Genomic DNA, 21,059 nt, shown 5'->3' with positions numbered 1-21,059 from the left:
TATTAATATATTTCAAAACTTTTATTTAATTTTCACATATAACTATTTGTTGTATTCCAAATGAATTTTTTTTAACCCTCCACTATTTGATTTTAACCATTCACTACTGTAGTTTAATCCTTCAACTCAAGTCTTGTCATTAATATTGAATGTTTGAAGCAAACATTTAGCATTTGAAGAGTTATTCTTACTTATAAATATCTATTTTTGTAAAAATAGTTAAAATAACTTTAGGTTTGAATTTACTTGGTAACGGCTTATATATCTAGGTATGTCATCTCACGCATTTGTATTTATAAGTTGTATTTTTATTAATGTAACATGTGAATAGTAACTCATTTGTAATGTAACACAAATATGTATTTTTATTATTGTATAAAATTATTTATTATAGTATTTATTTTAACTAATAAATTGTGCATTTGTTCAGGTAAATACTTTTGGTTCAATCATATAATAAGAGTTGTATATTGGTTCTATATTATCAGAAATTTTAACACATTTAAAATTATTTATTTGTAACGAAATTTGAAATAAACTTTTACGTTTTAATCCATATATGTAACGTCGGTTTCTAATAAGGTATATGTTGAATGATCTATTTTTTGTAGTTTAGATAAATTATGATACTTATTAAGGGAATTGTCCCGAACATCAATAATGTCTTAACGTTGAAGTTGTAAGGAATGATAATTTAGGATACAATTATAATTTTGTTACTAGTTAGGATACAAATATTATATTTATGTTACTACATTAATATCAAAGATAATTATTACAAAGGGTAGTAACACCAACTAAAACTCAAAACATGTACTTGTCAGGTTTTTCACATTCAGTATCTATTGATACTAAAATATTGTTCGTCGTTACTAACTTAATTCTTATCTTGTTAACATCAACAAAAACTCCATATGTTCTTATCGGGGTTCTCTGAGTCTCTATCATCAAATATTATGTACAATTCCAGTAGTTTGTCAAAATTAGATTAGAACATGAAATTTAATAAGAGTATGAAGAGCTCATAATTGTCTCGAGTTTTAGCGCATTTTATTAACAAGAAAAAAAATATAATTTATCTTCACCGGAAAACTCACTGTCATTAATGGCTTCCATGCTTACAGTTGTCTTCTCCGGCCATTTATTTTTAAGGATGAACAATTGAACAGGCTGTTTCTTTTTTAATTGCAAAGAGGTTGACGAGAAGTAAACCATTAAATGCATTCTCCCGCCACAGCATGCCTAAACCCAATTACTCCCCCCACCCCCACCCCCCCCCCCCCAACACACACACACAATTTTCCTTCTCTTTTTTTTGGCTTGCAGAGAGGTGGAGCTACCCATTGAAAGTGTATGTGGGATTATGTGTAGCATCTCTCTAAACATGCTTCTCTAATTCAACTAGAATTTCAAAATTCAATCATGAATCGACTATAACTATGATATTTAAGATATAATAATGAAAATACATAACAAATTAATGCCAAAAAACCAATAAATGCAAATAATCTAGCTGCCACATATTCGAATTCCAATACATGGATCACCCCATGGACCAGTCTTTGGACTATGCTTCTGAAAAATGGCTCCTCCATTTAATATTTCTTCGAAATTTAAAAATTAAAAAATTAAAAAATAAAAAATAAAAAAAAATTGAAAGTGAAATCTTATTATGCCAGACTGCCAAAATATTTCAAATATTTTAATTTAATTATTTAATGGAAAAAATGTATTTTATGACACAAGATGATTTTGAGAAAGCTAGCAAAAGACATCAATTATCCTAAAAAGAACATGGAATTTAAGTTGAATAAAATCTCAAAGCAATCTAAAGAAAATAAAATATGTACAATGACTATAAAAAATGTGACAGAGAAATTATTGAGAAAAGGTCAATCATGCCTGTTTGATTATCATCCCAAAATATGTAAAAAAGAAAAAGAAAAAGAAAATGTACTTTGTAATATTCAAGAGTACAAATAATTCAATGGGTTAGTACTTAGGCAAAGCACAATGAATTATCAAGTTATCAACCATGTAATTAGTCCTTCACCTCACTAATATAATCTTTTAGGATCAATCTCTAACTTACTCACACGGGTGCCCTCGTGGTTAACCAAACATTTTCCTTTACAATTATCATTGCAACATTCATACTTTATTTTTATTTTTTTACTAAAATTGACTACATACTTTAATATACGGTGTATAATATAAAATAAATTGTCATTATGTTATATACTATGTATAAATCTGTTCATTTCTGAAAATTCAACTCGCTTATTGTAGACATTTGTTTATTGTGATGCGTGGAAAAAGTGCAAGGGTGTAGGGGAAAAAAGGTGGATAAAGTAAAAGAGATGGAATAAAAAGATGAGTGGACGTAAGAAAAAAAAAAAAAAAAAAAAAAAGTGGATACCGGCAATAATAATAGAACGGATGAACCAGTACTTTCACTCGAAATAAAAGTAAGAAGGTAAAACTTTCAAAAAGTAAGAAGGTAAACCAGAACAATAAAAGTTTGAACTTTCAAAAAAGGAGAGAGAAAAAACAAAAACCAAGAATTTACTGAAGCCTAATTCAGGTGGAAGCACTGTAAGAGTAACACAGAAGAGGGTTAAAACTAAAACATGAACCACTGCCCCTATATGTACATAACCAAAGAACTGTCTGATTTCACAGAGAGAGAGAATTAAAAGAACCCATGACTGACAGAGCCATAACACATTGCATCATCCAACCATATTATAAAAATGGGTCCAACCATATTTAATGCATCTCAGTAAGGGAGCCTGTTCATGCAAGAATGTGTATATATATATAATAGTGTACTATATAGTAGCAAGTATATGTGTTAGTATATGACAATTAAAGGAACAATAAAGACATTTGAAGAGAAAGAGAAACCACATTATCATCATATCATAGGACCACTTCCTAAAACACAAAGACACTGTAGAATTTAAGTATACATGGCCCCACTAACCCCTATAAAAAGTTGCTAACGAGGTTGACAGTTTATACAGTATGCTCATGTCTTGCTAACATACACCACAGGGTTGGGGTTGCTAGATCACCATCACATAACCCGGCAATCGGGTCATTTGGATCAAGTTTGAGTCAAGTTAATTTGGATTAGATCATAAATACAACCGGTTGTGTCAATTCAGGTTTTGGATTGACTCAACTCTGTGGGATTGATAGGTCGGGTTGAAAACTCGAGACTTTGGGTCATTCCGGGTAGAGTGATTATCGGATATGGTCAGTTTTGTCAGGTCGACTATCACATAACCCAACCAAAAACTCCTCCCTTCTTCCTCCTCTAACTGTCAATTTCTTGGGGAGTGACTTTGGCATTCACTTACTAATAAATGCCACCAAATTTGTAGACCATATTGTTAGATCAGTAGGTCCATCTTTGGCTGACTCTTCTTTGGGTAACTTTCTGCTATGAAGTTATATTTATGTATGGATCTTACACATTCACATGTATCTGGGACCCACAATAGGGATGTCATTGTTCTTTCAGAGAAAATGACCAAAATTCAGAAAGAGTATTTCAACAGAATTTAGCCTTTAAGTGAAAAATGTCCCTCTAATCTTAATAAAAACTACAGTTGTTGCTAGCCATACTGATGTAGATCTCAGCTAGATTTCAAGAATTCTGTAACAATGAAGTACAATGATGGAGATATATTCAAACAAGATCTTCTCTAATCACTTCAATATGTCCTTAGGCCTCTGTCTTCATCTATTCAATTCATTATTGATTAGGACCCTCTACATCTAATCAATAAGTATTTGTTGGTTTGATCAAGTTGTTAAGTATAGAAAACGACTATGACGCTTACTTGTGAGAATTATATTGAAGCTCATAATCACTTAAAGATCGCGTTTCTTAGCACACTTTGTATCCAACCCTTAAATAATAATTACGTGTCATTTGATAAGCATAATACAACTTACCAAGATAGCTTGGTTTAGTGGTATAATTCCTACTTTATGACCTTGAGATCATAGATTTGAATCCTACCAATAAAGTTCTCGAGAGTTAGAACTTCTCTCATCCTCGTCATCGTCCTCGTCCACCCCACCTCTCAAGGGTCTAAAGTGTAAATCTACACTCAATTAGCATATGATGGGTCCAACCTATAATAATTATTCTTCAACTTACCATCCCCAAAACAATGTTATTGAATGATTTTCTTACATGTACATCACATTAAATTTCTAACCAGAAAAAACACTCAGAAGAGTACAACAGTTAAAATCAATAATAATAACTCAATCAATTCAGAGCTTACCTATTGTACTAGTATTAGTTCTCATATAACGATTTTTAAAAATGGAGACAGAAGTAGGAAAAAGCAACGAGTTCATATATTTCTAAAATAATATTCCAAATATTTTATAACAAAAATAAACAATAAGACATAATATTTCCAAATTCCAGGAACAAAATTATATTTTTGAAATTCCCTTATACAACTTGGGAGCTTTAAATGGGCAGTCGCAATAGTTGCGATTTGTCCTCATCATTTATCCAAGTATTTATGAGAAATAATATGAAGAATATCCATCATACAAATACTAGACTTATAAAGAAAATTGTCGGTTTTTTGTCAGACCTAATAATATTATATGATCCACATAATATTTTGGCAAATCAATTGAAACACATCAAAGTACTCTACACCACACAGTACAAGATAATATCAATTTTGAATCAAAAACACAAAAAAAATATCTAGTTGAGAAGTGGCAAGTAGACAAGTGAAGTTGACATCAAAACAGTTGGAAAGAAAAACCTCAAACCTTTACTTCAACTAGCAATGATTTGTGGAAAAAGAAGTTTCCTATGAAGAATTTCAAAAATAATTCTTAACCAAACTCGAAAACTAAAGCTTCCTTTAAAGTTGTAATTTTTTAGTGAAAAACACAATCAAGCTAAGACGGCAACAAACTTTGACTATAAAAATTTAGGGTTGCAACAGTTCAACAAACATATGTCTAGTAAGGAAACAGGAAATTTTGACGTCGAGTTTCAGTTAGTCAAAATCCTGAGCTTCGGTAGCTCATGGTTCACGGTAACTCGTTTTCTGAACTAAACCTATTTCATCAGTCAAATGATCGAGTAATGTCTCATTTTTTAACTATGATCCCAAGTCGAGTAATCAATCATGGATTTTCTGGAGAAAGACACCCAAAAAAAGAAACTAAAGAGTGGAAAAAGCAGATTTTACAGAGATTTTGGTTTGAATAAGATCGATTGGGATGTTGAATATAGAAGAGCAGTAGTCTATGTTACTTGCACTCAGGTACCCATGTCCAAAAAGTCTGCTATATAGAGAGAAAAATTCATGATTTTGGCCCCAAATGAAGTGTTCTTGTTGAGGATCCGACACGGGTATATGAGGTAAATTGAACAGTCCGAGTAGCATAGTAAGAAGCATTGAATATCATCAAAATGTCTCTCTTTGTCACACAGCAATACAGCATGATTGAAGTATCTTCTAATCTAAACCTTTCTTAATCCCTTTTAAATAATAAAATCATTTTCTATCGTTTAAAGGTAGGATGCCACCATCTTCAAGAATAATGACATGGGGTTTTAACTCTTTGGCCCGTCACCAACTGTCCCAATTGCACAGCAGATTACTGGGCCTGTGGAAATCAGACATGACTTGGGGCCATAACACAGACAAATTTGGGCCCAGCCTAACTATTCTAAGTGGTTACAAGTCCCACATTTCTTCTCTTTCGAATAATTTTGGAGCAAGAAAGGTTGGACTTTAGTTATTCCTCCCACAAATTAATGTGGGTTATGTGGGCTCAATGAACCACCAATTTAGTAAACTACAAGCTGATTGTTTATAAGCTGCTTCTAAAACTAAGCTCAAAAGCAAGGCAAAATATCTACTGCAAGTTGCAAAGGACAATGAAATAACATTGGATGTGCAAAGATCAACAAAGTAAATGTCAGATCACTCATATATCTCTATTTTATTATGAAAGATTTAAATATCTTCAACTATACAGATAACTCGGCTACAACTGCCTTAAAATTCAAGTATAATTCACAATTCCTAACAATATATAGATAAAAAGGTTGGACGTATTCCTAACTAGTAATGTGACAGCTAAATTCAGAAAAGGTGGAAGTCGTACTTCACAAGAGGAGGGAGGGGACGGGGGAAGTGACGAAAAATCCAGACATATTAGAATTTTCTAGTTAAATGCATTACGGAAAATGGCCATAAACATTAACCTGGTACAAGCAAAGCAACAGCTGTGTCACCCAAGTCATCTTCCACGCATCATCATCATCACAGTTTCTCTTGCTGAGAGGTTGAGATATGTGCCTCTTCAATGTGTCTAGTAAGTAGAGAGATCCCATAGTGTGAAGCGCTTGAAGCAGCATAATATGATGTCACAGTAAGCTGGGTAAATTTAGGAAGAGCATAACCTGCACATTTGATGCCTTAATCAACTCATTTCACAGACATACATTAAGTTACAATAGACTTGAAAATAGCAAGAGTTTTAATTCATGTTAGCACATTACTTGCCCACCTATTCAAACTTTACTGAATCAATCAAGTACCATAAATAATTTATTAAAAAAAAAAAGAAAAACAAACCAAAGAAAGAAAGAATGCTCTGCCTGGAAAACAAGAAAGGGTGAAAAGAGCGAAATGAAAACTCTAAAAAAGCATAAAACGTAGGAAAGCTAAATGTGTCCCTCTCCCTCATCTCCATTTTATTTTCCTAATTATATTTCCTTCTCCCTGCAGTGAAATTAAAAATACATCATCCATTTAAAGAAGACCTCTGCCCCAATAATTTGAGCCATGACCACAAATGGCATACCCGAGTCCCATCTTACCCTATCAATTTAAAAACTTTGTGGCTTCCAACTTCCTTAACAAAACAAAATTTTCACACTCCAACGCTAGATCCAAAAAAGATATTTCCTTCTAGTTTGCTTTGAAAGGGCAAAATGTGCCTAATTATTTTTTATTTCTTCTGTAAATTGCTTTAAATTTTTAAATAATTTCAAAGTGAGTTCTGGAAAATTTGTTCTTAAACATATACATTGTACAGAAATCAAACCAGAGACTAGATTCTAGTTGTATTAACATTTTGATTGACTCCTTGTCTTGCACTCAGAAAAGCCTCTCGCCAATAGAATGGTTTAGTGGGTAAGGGTAGTTACATGTATACTTTGTTCCTGTGAAGAATATTTTCCCCTAGATGCTTCACTACTATCACTAGAAAGGAATGAAGTGACTATGTATTCACAATAGATAGAAAACGGAAATAACTTTGTAAAATATTTGACTAATTCCATTAGAAGAAGCTGAAAGTTTGCTAGCAGATATAAGTTCAACCATGAGAGCGAACAAAAAGAGAAAAAATCCAGTATACCCTGGATAATTAGTGAAAATCAAGTTCCTGTTTCAGTAACAATATTAATATCAAGCTGGCATGGAAATACATATTGATTAAGATATTATTCTTTGCCCGACAATTAGATTACTGAATATAGAACAAACATTAAGACAAACACCCCATTGCCTCCTAATTTTACTCTTTCAACCCATATCCTAATCCCTAACCTGCAGTCTGCCTCCTGTTCATCAGCCCACATTGAACCCGATTGCCTTCCCAGCTCCGCCAATTACACTGAATGTTGGAAAAGGAGTCTAAAACAATGGCTACTATTTAGCTAAATCGGGAATTAGATTGATAAAGGTATGACATCAAGAGTTGAGACTAGTGCGCCCATCACTGAAAGTTTTTGTGATGTCCGTTTTCTTTAAAATTATGTTTGGATATGAAATTTTGGAGGGCAAGTGAGGGATGCATTTTCCCTTAGGGGTCCATTTTTCTTCCAATTTAATAAACTAAATTCCTCAATTGTTGGAGAGATTTAGAAGAAAAATAAAGGGTCACTCTGTCCCTCCTTTCTCTTCCCTCTTTATCCTTCCCATCCCTTTCCCTACACTGTGATTGTTCAGACATAGTGTAACTGGACAGTTTCCAATTTTAGTTAACTTTCTGGCTAAGCTGATGCAAGAAGGATACATCAATGTACACATAACAGGAAAACCAAAACAAAAATAGGGTATCCAAACCGAAAAGTTTGGTTTCAGGTTGGTTGTTTTAATTTGTTTAATTCAAGTTCAGTTATAGTTTTGCAAATTTCTGGCACACAACCTACCCCAATATATACAATACGTCTAGAAATGTAACATTAACAGTAATAGTGGCTCGGTGGCAACTGGTAAGAACACCTTTAGGAGATATTTTTGTCCATATAGATCCTGAGTTTATAAGTCAGCATTAACTCAGCATTGCATCTTATTATCTTAGATCTCACAACCTTACGGTTAGCACTGCCAACTATAAAACACTATCAGCGTATAATACTTGTTCCTTTAATCATCGCCATTACTAGTTTTGAGCCTTTAACATTTGTAAATCTATGCATGAATCATTTCTAAAAAGTGTTTACCCATTGATTTTACCTCAACATAATCAGTAACCAGAGCTATTTTTAGGATGGGCTTGTACATATTGATGTTTAATACAATACTTGAACTCAACAGAAACGAAAGTTCGATTACTCAATTTATAGGTAACCAAATGTTCAGTTAAGTCAAGGCAAATTATTTATAACCTGATATGACTGGGTAACCAAAGTATAATGCTACCTCCATTTTTTATTTTGTGCAACTTTTGCCACTTCGGGATGTTACACATTATGTGAAAAAATAAATAAATAAATAAATAAAATAAAATTCTTTATATTAAATTTTTGTGAGTAAATTTACCCACAAACCCTTATTTCAATTCATTTAAAACATTAAATGACATGTTATTAACTTATTAACCAAACTTAATCATCCCTCGATAAAAACCTAACCCACATCCTCTATCCTCCATCACATCCACCACCCACACCACCACATTTTCTCTCTCAGCCTTCTCAGGCCACCCTCACCACCACTTTTCTCTCTCTTCTCTTACAACCACCATCATATTTTTTTCTCCACTCACAACCACCACCACCACTGGTCAAGTCACCCTCAATTCTTCCTCCCTCATTAAAGTCGTCACCGCTGTGGCGCCCACCATCGGGTTTTTCCTCTCTTTTTTTGTTCAAAAACACCATTAAAGCTTAAGGTTGAGATTTTTATGGTTAAATTTAACCAAATAAACCCCTAATTGATGATGAGAGGGTAATAATTTCCAATTTTAATCTTTTTATCTTCATATTATTAGGGTGGTTGGTGGTGTTTTCGGGAGAGTGAGGATGTGTGGTGGTTGTTTCGGGAAGGGGGGGGGGGATAGTGGTGGTTTTCGTGGAGAGGGAGGGTGGGTAGGTGGATGGAGGTTCCGAGGAAAGGGAGGCTGGGAGGTGGTTGTTTCGAGGAGAGGGTGGGTGGATGGCTTAGTTTTAAAAGGCGAGAGGTGCAACGAGGCGCATAGGGTCCGTGGAGCCTGGGCGCAAGGCGCAGGCGCGCGCCTTTCGTAGATGAGGCGCAAAATTTTATTTTTTACATTTACTTTTCTGCTTTCTCGGTATTAAATATCTGAAACTGATTTAAAAAAAACTCATATTAAATTTCAAAAACTAATCTAAAAAAAACTCACATGGAAAGAAAAAGGATCGAAGGAAGAGACTAACCTGTGAGAGATTGCCGGTGACAATTCCGGTGCCGGAATCCACCGGGAAAAGCTCACCGGCAACCTCTGTTGCGGCAGCAACAACAAATTTCCCCAATTATTTGACAATTCGCAAATTAGGATTTCTCATATTTAGGATTTTTGATTTTGGGGTAAAATTGACGCTACTTCATGCAATTGATTGAGGGGTTAACTCGAAAATGTAAAACAAAGTCTGGGTAAGATTTAATTTGAATTTTTTTGGTCTTTTTCTATTGATTTTCTCAAATCTTCCCTTTCTCTCGCGTTTGAACCTGAAGCTGCCTAGGCGCAGCGCCTTGCGCCTTGGCAAAGGCGGTATGAGGCGCACCAAGGCGCTCACTTTTTGTAGGTGCTTGCGCCTGCAATGGTTAAAGCTCACTGACGTGCGCTTTTGTGAGCCTTGCGCCTAGGCACGCTTTTTAAAACTTAAGTGGATGATGGTGATTCGAGGAGAGAGAGGGTGGATGGTGGTGTTTTAGGAAGCGGGAGGGTGGGTGGTGGTTGTTTCAGGGAGAGAATGGGTGGATGGTGGTGCTTTCGGGGAGCGGGAGGGTGGGTAGTGGTGCTTTTGGAGAGAGGGTGGGTTTTAGTGGTGGTTAACAGGGTGAATGTTGGTGGTGGCAGGGTGGTGTTGAGAAAGGTGTTGGTGTTGGTGTAGGTTGAATGGGTGATGACGTGGTGTTGGTGGTGGTTGCCTTTAATTTATTAATTATCCTTATTTTTTTCTCTTTACCGTTAATCACATAACCCTTGTTTTCATTAACAACATTAAGAAATTTTTGTGTTGGGAAATGTGTCACTAATTTTGTTGCAAAGAATAATAACAATACTATGGTTAAAATTTGCTTATTTTACATTGAAACACAAAAGAGAGGCAACAATGGGTAATTCAGAAATTTCCCTCAAAACTTTATGAAAATAAAAGCTAATTATGTTTGGATAACAATAGTGAAGGGAAAGGGAGGGAGGGAGGGAGAGGGTGATCTTCCATTTTCCTACTAAATCTCTCCAACAATGGAGGGATTTGATTTATTAAAAGGGGAAGGAAGATTGACTTCTCTTCCCTCATTTTATAACATATCCAAACAAAGGATGATGCTTCCCTCCCTTTCTCCTCTTCCTTTCCATCCATTTCTCTCTATCCTAACATAGTGTTAATGAAGAAAAAATTCCCTATTATCATAACTTTTTACTTTTAAGCCGAGGCCTTTTTAGTTGAAGAGATTTGGCTAAAAAAGAATGGAATGGAAAAGGTTTTAATTATGATCCCATGTTTGGTTTGATAAATGACATGAGAGTTCAAAGAAAAGAAAAGGAAAGGAACTGGGAGGGAAGCCCCTACACTATTTTTTTAGCTTTCCTGAAAGAGAAAAATAAAAGTTGTAAATCAAACTTCTTTTCTCTTCCCATTATTTCCTTTCCTTGACCAAACATTGGAAAATAAAATCTGCCACCTTTCCCTTCTCTTCCTTTCTTTTCCTTTCCCTTACTTTCTCTTCTTTTCCTTTACTTCTATTGAATCAAATTAATTCATCAAAAACCTATAGAATCTAAATTCAATTTGCCTTCAAGGTAATTTAAAGCTCAAGTAATTCTCTACTCTTACATCTCATGTTAGGACAGATACAACCAAACAAAAGCAGGTTTGAAATTTTAGTTTCTTTATTTATTTGAGAAGAGGGGGGGGGGGGTGTTGTTAGCCCAACTCTTTATCCAAAAGCTATCACTCTCTCTGAGCTCTAACTCACAGACCTCGCCATAAGATTGCCAATAACCAAGGATCCACACAAACCAATACCTTAGTCACACAGCCATAATCAGAGACCCTTAATACTAAATCATGCCAAATGAGATCCAAGCTGTCATATTTTCCGTAACCAATGCCATTTATACTATTTGAGCCAACATTTGGTTTAGGTAATGGTTTGGTGAAGAGTCTGATGAGCAACAAGTGGATTAGTCAGTTGACACTGGAAGGAAAACCGCCAATGCATTAATAAAGCTCAACAAGTGTGGTCATAAAAATAGTCAAAGGCCATTAGATCAGATTGACAGACATTATAAGACATTGCCAATGAGGCTTTGTGAGAGCCCAGACATGCTGTGGTGATGTAGGGTGACTGCCTGACTGGTGAGAGTAGTTAGAACTTGAGAGATTCAGAATTTTTTTACTATCCTCGATCAAAACTATTGAGGCAAAATTGTAAAAACCAACCCTTTGCCTTCTGGCCTCAACTCATTGTTTGATAGTACTTAATCTAGTGATATAACCATCAATGACATCAAACAAATTGATTCCCTGATTTACTTGGACTGAACAAACAACAAAAATTAAAAGTTTATGCCAATATCTCTAAGCAGTGAGTAATATAGGAGTCTTTTAACAAAGTTCTACCAATTTGCAAATAATTTAAATGAGAGAAAAGGCAATTTTTTCTGAACGATCTTGTTTACACAAGAGATTGTATATGCAACTTCCTAAGGACTTTCAGCAACTATCATGCGCCGACAATCAACCTACAGCTAAACCCTAAAATATTATAATAAATAGACATTCTACAGTATGATATAAATCAAATCTTACCACCAAAGGCAGCACATGCAGCTGAAGACAAAAGTAAGGGTGGAAGCTGCAGCAGGTACAGAAATTACAGTAAGATTAAGCTAAAAATAAGATTTACAGAAATGAAGGTCAGTATATATTACGATAAATTTACAATTGCCTGTGCATGGATTGGACTTACCCCAACAACAAATGGAAGCCACTTGGGTCCTTTAACATACTTCTGGACGAAAGGTATACCTAAGAATAAGTATCATTAGGCTATAGATACTTCTTTTCAATGAAAGTAAGGTAAAAGTGGAAATTACCAGTGTTGAAAACATGAGTAGCACTTAGCATTCCTCCAATCCCACAGCCGGCCTACATAATAGTCCACAAATATACATTTAGCTAAATGGGATGGAGAAAATTTAGAGACGAAGCCTAGGGGGAGAAAAAGAAAGTAAAAGCAGAACGATGTGAATGCCTTGATCCCAATGCAAAAACTATTGTATTCTGTAAAGGCGTAAATGAATAGGAAAAAAAAAAATCCATTTCATTAACAAATCTTAGCATAACCTGTAAGGACAAGATTGAGTCCTCCAACTGTGGAAAAGAATGGACAAAGAATGCCAGTCTTATAAACAAAAAACACTACAACAACAACAAAGCCTTAATCCCAAAATAATTAAGGGTCTGCTAACATGAATCGTCATAAGGAATCGTACAATATAGAAAAAAGGATAGAACAGGATAATCAATTGAAAGAGTTTGAAAAAAGGTGTGTAAAGTGAGGAAAAATAAAAAAGAGCATCCAAGTAAAAATTAAGAGAGTTTTAAAAGGGAACCAAGAACAAAATTCAAGAAAGTTTTAAAGGAGTGGTAAAAACGTGTGAGTAAAAAAAAAAAGATTAAGATTTGAGAAAACTTTACCAAAGGAAATCAATACAGTTCATAAAACACGAATTGGCATAAACAAAAAACACTAAAATAAAATACCAAGCTACTTGAGTAAAAAGGAAAACCATCTCATAAAAAAAGTCTTGTAATGGTTTACAATTGATTGTAGAAAGAATGACAAGAAGTAACCATAAAGAGAAATCATCCACTCAGACTCCATAATCTAGAATATACAGCATCCAAGGGAGCAACTTCCAAAAAGGCCAGATGTTTGTTACCCATTCAAACTCTGACCTCAAATTGAACTTTCATGGGCTAGAAGCATTAGCACCTGCCACATCCATAAACAATTCCTATTTTATACTCCATACACCATTTTGCAGTTTCAGCTCTTTCAAAGCTGCCAAAGTCAATAACCAATCACAAGAAGTTTTTAAACAATTGAGGAAAACCAACTTCCCTCGTCTTCAGTCAATTCAACCACAAGGTCCAACCCTGTTAAGAGATCTCTCTTAATAGACTCTCTCTTAAAATATCCTTAGACCTCTCACAGTTTTTTCTAATCTTAAGAACCAAATAGAAGGGAATCCTTAAAAGGGATGATGACAGGACTTGTTCCACTAAGCAAAAGACCCCTATTACACTCATTCAATCTTCTATGAATTCAAAAAACTAATCCCATAAAGCCACGAATAATATCCCATAATGGGAGTCCTAAATAAGAAATAGAGAAATTCTTGAACTCACAACTATCCAAGACTAACTAAACGATACACAAATTTGGGATGACAATCAAGACATTTACAAGTATCCAATAAGTTTCTCAAAACAAGGCGATACAATCTCAAGCTGCAAAAGGAACAAATGCCAACTACCGCAAGATAATCAGAGTAAGAATTTACTTTATAATCACAGTTATCCAGACATCACCACCGAGTGATGAGAAAAAGGAAACTTTGGCAGTGTCCATTGGCTGGTTTTTAAAGCCAACAGCTGGAGAGAATAGAAACAACCTACACCACCATCCACCTAGGCAACTACAGCTCTTACTTCATGACTTTGTCAAAAAAGCACCCTCTTCATCGGCCCTCCTTATATCAGCAACCAACTATCTAGCATAACAGCAGCAGCAATAATCTTTTGCATCTAGCTACGCATTAAAAGACAAGTATTGCAAAATCATTTCACGAGATTGATAGGCCAAAAATTTAGACCAAATTTGCAGGAAATCAGGAGGCACAATAATAAGAACAACATTCTTGAATTTAACAAACAAATCCTGTTTTCAAACAGAGACTCAAAGGAGGGATTTCCAAGTTTGACAGACAACCCATACACTCATATACATACTTTAAGATGGACTCTCTCAAAAAATTTCTAACATGTGATCAGAAATCACCTTTAGAGACACCAAACAAAAATCAAAGCTGCTTCAAGACAGGGGCTTGATCAATAAATATAGATTATCTCATGTAAAAAAAAGAGATTCCATAGAAAATATCCTCCACATATCTTATCAAAGTTATGCACACCTCAAGTCCTCATTTAACTTCTTTGTTAAACAAACTCCAGTCCTCAACTAACTCCTTTGTTAAACAAACAGAGGAATGTATTGGCTTTCAATCTTTAACCTGGGCCCATTCTCTCCCACTAGGCAAACTTTTAATGCATGGTCATCTCGACCTCTCCAACCAACTCACTACAAGTAACTCCTGCAATCACAAGCAGCACTCTCCGTCTTCATTTCTTTTTTTTTTCTACATCCAGAATGAATGACCTTCCCTGTCTAAACTAAGTGTTCCCAACCCATTTACACTCCAAGCCTTTAATTTTTTTTCAATAAACTTCAACAGTCCAGAAAGCATTGCAAACTTGAACCCATTAAAGCCCAACAAACAAATCTTGAAATCAAGATGCAAAGTCTATATGTAGCCAAGACACAATGGAAGGATCCAAAGTGGGAACTAAGACAATGACAATGACCACACTTAGCTCTAACATAAAAAATATACATTAAATTAAAAAGCTCCAAATCCTCTAACAACTATAAACACATCCAATTAACACCTTGAGTGTTTCAATTGTCTCTCACTCTCTCTCACCACCATATCAGAAAGTACACTAAATTTTATCACATTAGGCACAAAGTTATTAATTCTTGGCAAAGACATGTCCTTCACAGGGAAGTGTTGTACAATGCCGCCTTAGATCATCTTTACTAACACCATATAAATCACATATGAAATCAGAAACATAATAATGTACTCATACCTTCACCAAGACAGTTAAAAAAATATAAACAATTAAGTTCCATCCAAAAATTTAACAAAATTCAAAGTTGGTCTACAATTTCTGAGAGCAATAGAAACTGCAAGAAATATATTGTATAGGCAGCTCGCTTACTATGTTCGGGTATACACAAACAAAAAGAGAGAAGACAGGAATCATACCACAGTCGTAGCATCATGCAACACAGGAGTAATTGTCCATTCACCACTCCTCTGAATCAACAAGAAACCCAAAAAGGCAAATAGTCAGCATAGCAAGAAAATTCTTTGAGACAAATCGTCGAACAGTTAATATTCATACCAAAATGCAGCGAAAAAAGAGCAAAAAATGAAGGAAAAGGTCAAAGAGAAAGCACACAGAATAATTAGATTGAGAGAATATACAGATTCAGAGTCGAGGAGAGAGAGACAACGAGGGCATCGCGGGGTGCCGAGGCCAGGATTGATGGTGGGAACATGGTGATACGCATTTCCAGTTCGAAGCTTCTCCTCATACACTTCTCGGGTCCCCATCTCTCCACTTGCCCTGATGATTTGGTTTTGTGCTTTTTTTTATGTACCAAAACTCCAAGCTACTTAGACTTCTCTTTCTTTGCAATTATGGTGAATTTGGAAAGGAAAAAAGAAAAAAATAAAGAGAGCATGACTTTTTAAAGTTAGCAAGAATATCAAAGTATTGTTTAAGTTGGAAAAATAAAACGGCAAGAACAATTTAAACAAATACAGAGTAAAAAAAAAGTGATCACTAAATAATATAAAAATAATAAAAATATAACGACTATATTTTCATCATATACCTCTAAATTTTGCAATTACTCATCATATACCCTTAATGTTTAGATTCACCATGTACCCTAAGAGATTACTTTTGTAAATACATCAAATTAACCTTGATGACCAATGTTCGTCAACTCCATTAGCTTCTCACACAAAACATTGATACACTACCACCAAGCGCCAGTTATCTAGCCAAAATCTCACAAGTTATTTGTCAAGAAACATCACTCAAACACCAACCATTTCAGCTAAAAAAATCAATGGAAAAATATTGTCATCGAAATTTGGATATTGTGCAGAAGTTTGGCCAGAGGACATAATTAATGTCAGAAATGATGGAGTCCCAAAGGTCAGCAATGAAGCAAGAGCAGAGCAGATTAACAAGAAGGCAGATCTTATCATCCACAAACCTAGCCCTGCCATCTTTCTTTCTCTATCTGCAGAAACCCCTATCGCCCACATCAATATTCCACTTCCGCTGACCACTAGTTCAACCCCTTACCTATATAGTTAAACCTCGGCCCCTAACACTCCTTGATTCCCATGCATCTGCTTTCTTCCCAAATTCTATAACACCCAGACTCTAGAACCGATTTGGTACTTTAAATTAACAAATTAATAATTGAGAATAAAAGCATTTGCAAGTCTTTATAAAATAGAGCACGAAAAGTATCAGTGTGGAGCACATATGCTGTAGCCTGTTGATTCTTTGTAGCTTGCCAAAGCTACATTACTTCACATGGAGCAAGTAACATCTTTTAAGAGTGGGCTCCTCTTTTTATGTGTGTTCCTGCTTTCTTGCATTTTTTGTTAATTAATGAAATGATACAACGGCTCTTTGATTATAAGGACATCAATAGCTACTTCAATGCAAAATTAAGTCGTTGGTTTTATTCTCAACGTTAATTATGAGACCGAAGCATTCCTTTAGAGTTAAGGGGAAATTCTATAGGACAGCAATAAAACCAGTATTGCTCTATGATGTTGGGCTTCTAAAAAGAAGCACATTAAAAAGATAGAGATTACGGAAATGCACATGTTAAGATGGATGTGCGGGAACACTCTAAGAGATAGAATCAAAAATGAAGTTATTTCGCAAAAAAGTGGTTGTCGCAGGCTTTGAAGACAAACTAAAGGAAAATTGTCTATGTTGGTTTGGGCATGTAAGACGGAAACTCCATGGTGTACCGGTACGAAGAATGAGATCATGGAGGAGTTAAACGAGGTAAAGGGAGACCAAAAATGACTTGTTTGGAAAGAGTTAGAAAGGATATGAAGCATATGGATTTGCATGAGAATGAGCTATTTGATCGTAAGGGATGGATGAGGAAGATTTAATTCATGTAGCTTACCCAATCATGGGATTAAGGTTGATTGATGGATTGATTTGATTGTTTGTTTATTATTTGTTTCTATAAATAGCAATAGAATAGTACAAATGAGCCACAAAACTTCCAATCACCTCTTACTCTTAAAGTAGTTCTAACAAATTACGAGTATAAAATGTACTACCTCTGTTTCTTATTATTTACGACAAAGGGGCATTATTTGTGAGACATAAAAAATTCCTTTGTAGCAAAGAATGCAAATTATAGAGCAAAAACACCCACATTACCATTCAGCACTGTTCACTATGACAAGGTCTTCAAACAATGGGGTTAGCATTGTCCGAAAAGAATAATACTCAAAGTCTTAAATAAATGAGGCCATGATTTCACCCTTTTATATAAGTAACAAATCTGAAGACTATTCTTGCTTAGTTTCCTTAAATTTGCAACAACTTTGCTCTATTCATATACTCCCTCCGTCTCTTATCTACATGCCTATTTCCCATTTTACACAGGAATTAAGGAACTTAGATATTCCTTAAAAGCCATGATTGGGAAGTACAAATATACATGTGGGGATAGAGAGAGATAGAGAGAAAGAAAAGGTAGTTGGTAATTATTAAAGAGATGGAGAGAGAAAGTATTGAAAATGATGTCAAAAGTAAAAATAAAAATAAAAGAAAAATGAAAATAACTCATCAAAAAGAGGGAATATTGTCAAAAAGTACATTCTTTAAATAGAAATAGGCATGTAATTCTGAAACCCCAAAAACAAAAGTAGCCATGTAAATAAGGGACGGAGGGAGTACTAACTTAGACAACGACCATGCTTGGTAAATGGCTTTTTTGGTTAGCTTTTGGGTTTTGGTTTTTTTATGTGGTCAAACAGCAAAAAAAAAGTGTTTGGTAATTGTCTTTTCATTCGACGACAAAGCTGGCTTTTAAGCTAAAATGAAAAAGCTGTTATGAGTAGCTTTTTTTTTGTTGGCTTTTGGTTTGTTGGCCCACAAATTATCTAATAAACAACCAACGTCCACCAACTAAATTTACCAAACATCAAATAAGCCAAATGAACCAGCCAACCGCCAGCAGCCAATAACCAAGGCCAACATATGTATTACTAATATATAGAAAAGCAATGGAAGATGATGTTGGATTTATCTCAGTATATACTTTCATTAAATAGTTTTGTATTGTGTGTTGGTTCCGGTAAAATTGTTGTAATTTTAAAGGATGGATAAAGTACTAGTTTACCACACTTTGTTGGGAGGCTTGTAACCCACTTTACCATTATAAGTTCAGAAATATAATTGCTTTGATTAAGAACATAATAGTTAAAATTTAAACCAAAATTAATGATTAATTCACTAGTCAACATTGTGACTCATACCGCTTTCTACATTCCTCCAATTTCTCCACTTACTAAATCTGAAATCCAATCGACTCACCCACAAATCCACAATTGATCAATTGTGATTATTGTTCATAAGAATCATACCCAAATACAAACCCATCAAATTCAAGAATTTAGTTAGATTATCAAACAGAAGTTCAGAAACTACAACATTAACTAACCACTCAATTATCTAACTTAATCACCAACATAAATTCTGACATTTATTATTTAATCATATCAATCTCCAATTGATCAATAAACGACTCAACTAATTTATTTCAATTAGCGGTTTGACATAAATTACTGTAATAAACGAAAAAATTCAAGCGAAGCCATACTAATCAATTTTGAGTCTAATTAGCAATTACAACATCAATTATACATTAGTTAAAAAAATCAAATTAGGGCAAACTAACCTCTTTAATTGCAGGAACTCTGCTAGTGATTGCCACCCGTGGCGTCTCCAGGATTTCCAAAGAGGGGGTTCGAAACTTCGGAAGTTCAAAATCATAATTAACAAAGGAACAAAAATATAATAATTAAATATTCAATACATAAGTTCAAATCATGGATTGCAAATAGATTACACAATACAAATAGAAAAAAAAAATTTACAGAAGCATTCTTCGAGATTCCTAAAAGGCAGAGAATAATTTGAAAAGAATTTTTGACTCTTTTTTCTTTTCCTAATATTTCTTTTTTAATATTATTATTAATATGTATATTTTGGCTGAACTGTTTTTTTTTTTTTAAATAAATGATGAATTATTGCTTAATGGCTTAATTATTAGTGATTTTAGTTTGGTCTTCTCAATCTTGTTTTATTTGTATTTAATGACATATCATCCTGATTGTTTAGAAAATAATTAGGTTCTTATGTATAATTGGGATTGGCTTATATTATGCCTTCAGTTAACTTTGAACCTAACATTTTTTTATGAACATTGACAATATGTCCATATCTAAATAATAATGCAAGCTGATCAGCATCCTTCTGTAATAATATCTGTCCATCTCACTCTAGCATTTTTGAACTAGCAGTACGCGTAATCTCATATTAACAAGCAATAAGCAACAATCAACAATTAAGTAATTTACAATCAACAATCAACAAACAAGAAACAACTTAACAACAAACAACTAAACAAGTGCGAAACTGGGAAGCAGCAAGCTCACCAGACTACCGTGGACTCGTGGAGGCTGGAGGCTAGAGGCGTCGACGCGTCTGCCGTGTGGTCGTCGTCGGACGTCGGTGGAGCAAGGAACCTGGTCGTCTGCTGTGCGATTTAGCAAAAAAAATCCCCAAATTGAGAACTTGAGAAGTAAATTAGCGAATTATAACCAATCTTCAGCGATTTACAAAACATCCCCAATTCGTAATGTATATTAGCATATGAAATTCAACGATTTAGCAAAAAAAAAAATCCCCAAATTCACTTACCTCACTACCAGACGGCTGCGGGTCTGCGAGGCTGCGCCGCTGCGGACAGTCGGTCAGACAAAGAGTCACAGAGGGACAGCCGGAATTCCGGAAGACGGGAAGAGGAGGAGGAAGAAGTTAGGGTTTTGAGAACTTGAGAAGTTAGGGTTTTGTACCCACAAACTCTTGTGTGATGGGATGTGATAAAAACCACAAGGCTCCAACTTTTGTTGTTGTCAGAAAATACACAAATATTCTATTTAACCTATTTTGCTTTTTTTTTTTTTTAAAAAAAGTTTTTAATTTTTTCCAAAAAATCTGTGTTCAATGAACCCGGATCCGCCCCTGGTTGCCACAGGTGGGAGGCGGCGTTGAGAGGTGGTGGTTGGCGCCGAGCGTGGTGGCGTTAAGGGGCAGGCACCACAGCCGGAGAGGAATACGAGCGTTTTTTTTTTTATAGTGTCGAAATGTTTTTTTTTGGAAGTACTGATCGAATGGTGAGAGTAAAAAAGGGGGAATTCCAAGTTAGGCTATGTTCTTTAAAACTGCTCTGCTATGCCCTGCCTACCCTGCCTGCTCTCCTCTCCTTTGCTCTCCTATTTTGAAATTTGTTCTTTTTTGTTTAAAACTAATAATTAATAATAATAATAATTAAAATTTAATAAACATAAAAATAAAAATTATTAATATTTAT

General features: G+C 34.7%; 1 protein-coding gene across 2 annotated transcripts; it reads right to left on the bottom strand.

The window, feature by feature from the left end:
* Positions 1–5,964: 5,964 nt before the first annotated feature.
* On the bottom strand, positions 5,965–20,659 carry LOC110734492. 2 transcript variants are annotated; one of them, XM_021914657.1, is made up of 9 exons: positions 20,387–20,659; positions 20,122–20,222; positions 19,362–19,436; positions 15,829–16,034; positions 15,607–15,657; positions 12,586–12,637; positions 12,459–12,517; positions 12,299–12,344; positions 5,965–6,466 (listed from the first exon to the last, which is right to left on the bottom strand). In XM_021914657.1, exons 4-9 carry the CDS (start codon positions 15,955–15,957, stop codon positions 6,327–6,329), a joined length of 477 nt encoding a protein of 158 aa, XP_021770349.1. In that variant the 5' UTR covers positions 15,958–16,034; positions 19,362–19,436; positions 20,122–20,222; positions 20,387–20,659; the 3' UTR covers positions 5,965–6,326. The 2 variants fall into 2 exon arrangements, with proteins under 2 accessions (XP_021770349.1, XP_021770348.1); XM_021914656.1 differs by having other exon boundaries at positions 20,122–20,219.
* Positions 20,660–21,059: the final 400 nt, after the last annotated feature.

This window comes from Chenopodium quinoa, unplaced genomic scaffold, assembly GCF_001683475.1.
Source record: "Chenopodium quinoa cultivar QQ74 unplaced genomic scaffold, ASM168347v1, whole genome shotgun sequence".
Lineage (NCBI taxonomy): Eukaryota > Viridiplantae > Streptophyta > Magnoliopsida > Caryophyllales > Amaranthaceae > Chenopodium > Chenopodium quinoa.
The sequence above is the reverse complement of the archived record's forward strand: the minus strand, read 5'-3'. Positions and strand labels throughout refer to the sequence as shown.

What these genes read in the sequence shown, in the direction of transcription:
- LOC110734492 (XM_021914657.1), bottom strand. Translation starts at nt 15,957, where the DNA reads ATGGGGACCCGAGAAGTGTATGAGGAGAAGCTTCGAACTGGAAATGCG. An exon ending in TGCATGATGCTACGACTGTG is followed by an intron (nt 12,638 to 15,606) that starts GTATGATTCCTG and finishes ACTATTATGTAG; the next exon opens with GCCGGCTGTGGGATTGGAGG. An exon ending in TGCATGTGCTGCCTTTGGTG is followed by an intron (nt 6,467 to 12,298) that starts GTAAGATTTGAT and finishes TCAAATGTGCAG; the next exon opens with GTTATGCTCTTCCTAAATTT.